The 8270-nt window shown below is 31.1% G+C and overlaps 1 protein-coding gene across 1 annotated transcript; it reads right to left on the bottom strand.

Annotated features, from left to right (window-relative positions):
- Nucleotides 1–1961: 1961 nt before the first annotated feature.
- Nucleotides 1962–2132, bottom strand: K441DRAFT_567211 (uncharacterized protein; the record flags this gene model as incomplete). Its single annotated transcript, XM_067643788.1, has 1 exon — nt 1962–2132. A coding segment is annotated over one exon (171 nt), but the record flags the coding sequence as incomplete, so codon positions are not given.
- Between the last annotated feature and the right edge of the window lie 6138 nt (nt 2133–8270).

The following is an 8270-nucleotide window of genomic DNA, read 5'->3' as shown; positions in this document are numbered from 1 at the left end:
ACTTTAACGCTCCTATATAGGTTTCCACTTTAACAGTAAGTATTCTCACCGCTTAAGTATAACTACTTATAGTCCTAATAAATAGTTATAAAGAATGTTATTACTTAATCTACTAAATGAAATATTATTATTAATAGCCAAGAACCTATAAGTAGAGGGAGATATTAACGCTTTCGCCTAGACAAATTACCACCTCTATAGTATTCTAAATCCCTACCTTTATCGCCATAATGTTAAACGGAAGGATAGTATAGTACTAATATAGGCTGCGAAACGGGGATAAGATATAACTACTTAAAAGTCTCTTAAAGCTGCTAAAATTGGAATAGTGACTTAATATCGATACTATAGGCGTGCGGATTTATTATAGGCAGTAAGGAACGGACACAAATTAGTAGTACGGCTATTAATTAAAAGTAGACTTAGCAGTTTTAACCTAAAGGACTTTTCGTATAAGCTATTATGCGCCGCAAGGTTTAGGTAAACGGTAGTAGTATAACTACTCTTAGAAAGTGTTAATATGAACTATAAGTAGGGAAACGGCTAAATACCGCTATTATTAGCCGCAGAAAAGGGGTATAAAGATTTAGTTTAACTGCTTCTAGAATATAAAAATGTTTATATTAATATAAAAGACCGCTTTAGTCGGATACTACTATTATAGGCTGTCGATTATAAGTATAATATAGTGGTATAACTTCTAGTTAAGTATAGGGGTGTTAATATTAACTTAAAGGACTTCTTAGGCAGAACGCTATTATCTATAGCTAAAGTATATAGGGATGCTATAATAGTCTAACTGCTTCTAAAGTGCGAAAGTAATAGTCTAAAATTTCTATAGACTAGTGTAGTAGTATAAGTAGTCCTTTAATTTATTAAAAGATGGGTAAAGATTAGCCTAGGGGTAGTCTAACTCTAGTATATAGATTAATTAGTAGGTCTGTAGTTCTTAATAATATAGCAGATATAAAATTTTATAGATTGGCTAACTCTTCTTCTTGCTAATTAATGCAATTATTTCCTATATGCCTTAAGTAGATACTAATAATGGTAAATTATACTAAACACTACCTATAAACAAGTTTATATCTCTGTCTTATTAGACCCGGTCTTCTAAATTTAGGCCTTTATAAAGCTAACACTTTCTAGCTTTCCCCTCTATATAATAAGCTTCCGCTTAATAAAAGGTTTAAGTACTTTAGTTATTGATTTTCCCTATTATAGGGCCCTATTAGCCCACTCTACTAGATTTTCTATATCTTTATAGAGTGCTTTTACTTTACCCTAAACTTACTTTAATTACCTAATCTTTTTTAGCCTTAACACCACTAAATAATTAAGGAAATATATTACTCTTTTAGCTAAAATACTATAGCTTCTAAAGTCTTAACTTAGCTACTACTTAATCAATTAAAGTGGTTTTAAAATAGTAGAATGGATATACAGAAATTTGCCAGCTCTGTCAAAGAAGGAGACTATAAGGTAGGGTTATTTAATGTATAATTAATCTTACGGGTCTTATTAGGGTCGTAATAGCATAGGTCTAAGGCGTTGAATAATATATTTCTTAAGATAATTAGAGGCTTAAATTGATAAGTAGATAGAAGATATTAAGGCTTACTAGTATACGTAATATATCACATATCGAAGTAATAGGTACGGCTATTTTATACTATATCTGCCAAGGATAATCCACTAAAAGACCTCTAGTTTTATATAAAAAAAATAAGCGCTATGTTATAAGCTAAGACAATTTAACTTTTGGGACTAAAAGGATTGGTTGTTTACTTTTTATGTAGCTTATTAAACGGATATTGGAATTAAAAAATGGAAAACGGATTTTTAAATAGATACTTAAAGAGGTAAAGACTATTTCTAAAATTATACTAGGTCTCCTGTTTTATTACTACCCTTACTCTATAATATAAAACACTTAAATAACACCAGCTTAAGATAATGCTCTAAACACCGCCTATCTCCTTTGGTAGATGTAACGAAATAATACTGCAATAATTAGTAATTAAGGTAAGAAAATAACAAAATACCCTTACTGGCTTGGAGAATTTCGCAGATACTATCTTATTTAAACTAAATAAATTATTTAAAAAATCTATTAATTGCTTACAGCCACTCTAATTTTTAGGATTCTGTAACCTAAATACCTTATTAAGGGCCCTTTACTCTTGAATATAGTTTATATCTCTAAGCTGCGGCTAGGTATACCTCTTTATATAAGCTAGTAATACAAACCCTAAATCTTCTAAGTTGGTGTTTAGGATAATATTAGGAGTATATTTAACAGCCTCTTTAAAGTTCGCTGCGTTAAAGTTAGTATAATAAATAGAGCTCTTTATAGAAAACTTATAGAGCAGTACTTATACGTCTCGGCCGGATATATAAATTGATATAGGGCTAACTTAGTAATATAAAATTCCTAGCTTCCTAAGGTAATTAAGTGCGTTAAAGACCTAACTCTTAGTACTTAACTATAAGTTAAAAAGCTTAAAAAACATACTAAACGCGCAATAAATTGTAACTACGCTTTTTCCAGCCTAATATAAATATGTATTATTTCTTTAAGTATAAATCAACAGTATTTAACACTAATTCTTAGATATTTACCTTCTAAGAATGCTTACTTAATCTTAATAATGTTATTATACGCTACTTACCTAAGAATCTCCTTCTCCACTATTCTACTCTATTTTTCAAGCTTCTTAAATATAATCATGCTAGGAATATACTTGCACCTATATACCGCCTATTAAGTTTTACCCTATATAAGCGTGCCTAGGGTAATTAGCTCTTACAGCTGTTTAATACTAGAAGTGTTATTTAACGTCGTAACTAAGACTTCTAGGGAAGCGACAACGTTCGCTTAATTTGAAAAGGCTTTTAGAATCGGTACGCTAAGAGATATAATTAACTAGTAGATTGCGTTAGTATGGCTTTTAGCTCTCTGTATAAGGGCGGATTTTATCAAAACTATTAGAGCACTTTCCTTAAGGTCTAGCATCCTTTACGGTTAAGGATGCCTAGCAAATATATTCTTAATCGCATTTCCGCTAGAATCTATATATAATAGTATAATTACTTATAGGGGGGGGAAGCATCTACTATAGTAAGAGGCGAGCGCATTTTAAATGTCCTTATAAGATTAGGAATCTATTAATGCAAATTTAAAATCTAGGAAACCGTTATTAGGAAATTAAAGTCGATTTTCGCAAAATAAAGCTTAGTTATTAAGATTAAAACACGGTTCTATCTTTTAAGCTTTAACTTTTAACATTTACGCTTAAGGCTAAACTTAATATCTTTTAAGTACCTTTAAGATAGAGTCCTTAATTTATAGCAAGCTACCCTACTATTATTAGCTTTTTAACAAATCTTTAACTCTACACCTTTAATGCCTACTAAAAGTATACCCTAGCATCCCTATCTTTAACTACTTTGCCTAAGCCGGCCGTTTAACAAGCCTATTTTTAAGCCTCCCTATTAGCGTCAAAAGTTAAGTCTAAAGGCTACCCTAATTAAAGTCACAGATAAAGCACCTTTAAACGTCTTAACTTAAAATAAGATTATTTAATCCCCTAAACCCTTAGTGCTAAATAACTATAAAAGCTAATAGATATAGCTATCCTAGTTAAAGCATAACTTATTAAAACTAGTAACTATTTAGATATATCCTCCTTCTAAGTAGTATAAGTAGTTAGCCTAAACCCTTTAAACCAAAATTTAGTCGCATAACTAAACACGGGACGCGCTTTATACTAAGGTTTAGCTATATATAAACTTCGCGTAGTAATTAACTTAACTATCTATAGATAACGCTGTATAGTATACTGCGTATAATGATATTACCGCTACGCTCTAGCAGTATACTTAAGATTACACTTATATACTTACGGACAACGATTACCTAAGGGCCGAGATTCAGCGGCTTACGGCCTAGGTACTGCTATACCTTTATACTTTCTACTATTATAAACTAATAATAACCAGTCTAACCGCTTATTAACTTTCGTTCTTAACGCGTTAGCCCTAAAGGATAAACAAATTTGTGTCCTCTAAAAGAAGTTGGCCTAATAATCTAATAAGACAAAGTATAAGTGTTATAGTGGAGATATAGCATTAATAACGGAAATTTTATAGGTTTAGGGGGAAACAAAAGCATTAGATTATGCGTCTTCTTCATATTCCCCCAAAGTTTAGATAATTTTACTTATACTACGAAATATAAAAATACCTTGCCTATAGTCTAGTATTCTCTATTTCTATATGTTCTTATTTTTAAAATATGCTTATTTCCTAAGCATTTTTATTTTCTAAGAATTCTCATTTTTTAAGAATTCTCATTTTCTAAGAATTTTTAGTCTCTAGGCATTCTTAAATTCTAAGCATAATTTATCTTTAAAGCACTAAACTGAAAAAGAGACGTAGAGGATTAAGTAGCGTGCCTTTAGGCTATTAGCTTTATATAGACACTCTTTATACTATAAAGTCACTTCTTAAGGTATAAAATGGGCATAGCCGCATTTTAAGGTGCGATTATTAGTAAATGCTTATTATGCTACCTATTCGTTCTAAAGCCGTAAGTAATCTAGCTATAAGGGTTTTAGATAGGCATTATGATAGGCTCTTAGGTTATTAAGAGATAGACTTATATAAAGATAACCGAAGGAAAGTATTTAGACCTCTATAATTCCTTATTTTTGGGATACTAGGAAGGTTTTTAATAAAGGTATAAATATAACCTTGGATTATATAAAAGCCATAAAATAAGGAATATTAATTACTTGGCTAATATAATATATAGGTTATACGAAAATTAACAAACTTAATGCGAAGACGAAAATTAGTAATAACTAAATGAAAGTGTAATAACAAAGTATGGATGACTGCGTAGCGTAATTTACTTAGTTATTTTACCTAAACCCTAAAAACCTAAGCTTATCTTATTTATGTTCTATACTACTAGGTATTCCCCTCTTTCCTAAGGACTAAGTTTACGGAAATTACTAACTCCTATTATTATAAAGTAATCTTCTTTAAATTTCTTAAATGTAGAATTTTTATTAATGGCCTAGTCTGTAGTGGGTGATCGCTAGCCTATATAAGCGGGTAATAACTAACCTACGTAAGCGGATAATAACCGGCCTACGCGAGTAGGTGATAAATAGGCTGTTGGAGCTAGTAATCCCCTAAGTAACTAATTACGGAATATATAAGCTGTTTCCGTAGTAAGCCTAATAAAAGGAGATCTACTTTTTTCTAGCTCTTTACTTAGTATAAACTTAGAGAATTTAGCTTCTGTAATAGTAGCAGAATTATAAAGCGCCTAGTTAGTAATCTACGCTTCCTATCTTAATTATAGAGTTACTCTAGTCTCCTACTTTTTCTCTAACTTGCTATTAATATCCTAATTAATTAAAATATAGTAAGGACTATATCTTTTATCTCCTTTTATATCTAGATTAAGCAGATTTAACTTAGTGTCTATATTAGCTGCGCCTTTTATAAACTAAGTAACTCCGAAAATATCGTTAATATAACGCCTCGTATATTTATATTTTCCATTTTCTAGTCGTTAGTCTCTATATTAATTAAAAGGGTTACTAACTTTTTAGTTCTCTAGCGGATTCTCTTTATACTAAGGATCCGCCGCAGTTAACTTAATTTAATACTTTAGATGGCTTTTTAGTCCGTATTTATTAATATACTTAATACCCCTTTTGCCGATCTACCTAATAGTTGTTATAGCTACACCCTTTACTATCTTCGGGCTGGGCCTATAATATAATAATTGACCATACTTAGGGTCCTCCTTTAAGTCCTCTTAACCTATAAAGTTAATAGGCTCATTCTCCCTACTATTTTCCGTACTTCCGTTAACTGGGGAAATGCTATTAAATACGCCGTCGTCCTTAGTAGGCTTAGTTTTAATATAGCCGTTTCCTTAGCTATTCCCTTAGCTGTTACCCTAGCCGTTACCTTAACTGTTGCCTTAACTGTTACCTTAACCATTTCCCTAGCCGTTTCCCTGGCCGTTGCCTTAACCGTTCCCCTAGCTATTATTTTAGCCGTTATTTTAGTTGTTATTTTAGCCGTTGCCTTGACCGTTCCCCTAGCCGTTACCTTAGCCGTTATTTTAGTTATTATTTTAGCCGTTGCCTTAACCGTTACGTTCCGCGTTAGCGATAATTCTCTTAAATTCCTTAATTTGGGCTTTAACTTTATTGGTTAGATCTTTTAGTGACTAAAGATATTGGCGCATTACCCTAGCCCGGTTAATCTCGTCAGCGATACTTTCCTTATATTCTTTAATTTTAGCTTTATCTTTATTAGTTGGATTTTTTAGTAACTAAAGATGGTTAAGCTTTAACCTAGCCTAGTTAATCTCATCAGCGGTCACTATCTTAAAAAATTATAATAATATTACGGGGTGAGACAAAGATAGGAGAAAGTATTAATATTGGATATAAAAAGCGGTACTAAAAGTAGAGCTTGAAATATAGCTAAAAGTAGGATTAAGGAAATTAGAAGTTAGTAATTTAAGTACCTACTTAGTTAGTTGCTTAAAGAATGAACTATAAACTAGTTTACTGGGTAGAGGCCCTTAAATAATTTATAAAAGTATATACTTTAGAAAAAAAAACCCTCCACTCTTAGGCTATTTAACTTTTAGCCCCCTAGTATATATAAGTATAAATCCTAGTTTCTATCTTCCTAATTATAAAATCTGTTTTCTTAATTTAGAAACCCATTTCTTAATTATAAGATCCGTTTTCCCGTTTATTAAATTTACTACGAAATTTAAATCTAGAATACTTTTTCTATTGCCCTTCCTACCTTTTATATAGGCTTTAAATAATCTCACCTCCCTATTATTTTATATCCCTATCTAAAACTATATTCTTTTTTTAGACTATTATATCCTCTCTAGCCGCTACTACCTTTGCAAGCACTATTTACTTCTATTATACTATAGTATGGAATGATTTGATATCGCTCTAATATACTTACTAGTTAGATAGCCTATTCCTAGCCTATATACTAACTACACCACATTAAGTAGTGTAGATTTTGGTTGGAGCTGCTAAATAGCTTGCCTTTAATCCAAACTCTGTTAGTGTTTTAGTTGGGATAGTACTTTAATTTAATTTTCTTGGTCTTAATTACACTTTAATATAAAGCTAATTTAAAAACCCTTACTAGAAGAACGGCTTCCTCAATATAGGATTTAATTAATTTAATCCTATAAATGTAAGCGGTAAGTTTATTGTAGATTTTAAGGTAAATACTAATAAACTTTAATGGTTTTACTACGCACAAACGTTCCGTAAGTCTTATTGCCATACCGGCATGGTTTTTAGCGTAAACCCTAAAGGCAAGGCAGACTAGTTTATAGAAAATGCTTAAAACTCTATTATTAAAGCAGCCCTAGTTCTACTTCCTACTACTAATGCCTATCCTTTCCCTTCTAAAAGCTCCAAGGTTCTATTATTTCCTATAATTACTAACTCCGTAATTCTCCTAAGTATAGGCAAGGTTATATCAACTAACAGTTCTCTAAGCTTGTCCTTAGCTTCGCTGGAAATTTCTAATAGGGCTAAAGATTTGTTACTTAGATTAAGCCACTATTTAAGAGGTGTTCTTATAGCGTTAGTCTTATGATTTATAGACTTTTGTAGTTATTTAGTAACTTTAGGTAGAGAATAATAAATATAGAGATAGTTTATAGATAATCTAAATGTATAGAGTACTATATAAACTATCTACTTTTTAAAGTTATAAAAGAAGAATGCTAAGATTTAGAAAGATTAATGCGCTTGCTTATAGAAAACCACTTTCCTATTTTTAGAATCCCGTTCCTAAAACCTAAATCCTAGTTCTCATTTCCTAGATCTTAACCTTTAAATATATCCCTTTTTGATTACGCCTAAAGTCGAAAGACCTTACTATAATAGGAACTAGGAAATGCCTTATAATACCTTCCGGGCCTATTATAACCCCATTCCTTTAAGTCTGCTTATTAAATAGCACCTAGCTATTTTATATCTTTTATATAAACAGGAAGCCTAGTACTATATTACTTTAAGAGCCTTATAGAGATATCTAAGAGAGCCGCTTTTAAGTACTATATAAATAGTTAGTATACCTTACATTTAGATAGTAAAATCTAGTTAAAGGCTTGAATTTTATATATAATATTCTATTATATCCATTTCGACCATTTTAACTATTTTGCCCATTTTGCCCATTTCGCCTAT

Source organism: Cenococcum geophilum, assembly GCF_001692895.1.
Source record: "Cenococcum geophilum 1.58 unplaced genomic scaffold K441scaffold_28, whole genome shotgun sequence".
Lineage (NCBI taxonomy): Eukaryota > Fungi > Ascomycota > Dothideomycetes > Gloniales > Gloniaceae > Cenococcum > Cenococcum geophilum.
This window is presented reverse-complemented; position numbering and strand designations above follow the sequence as displayed.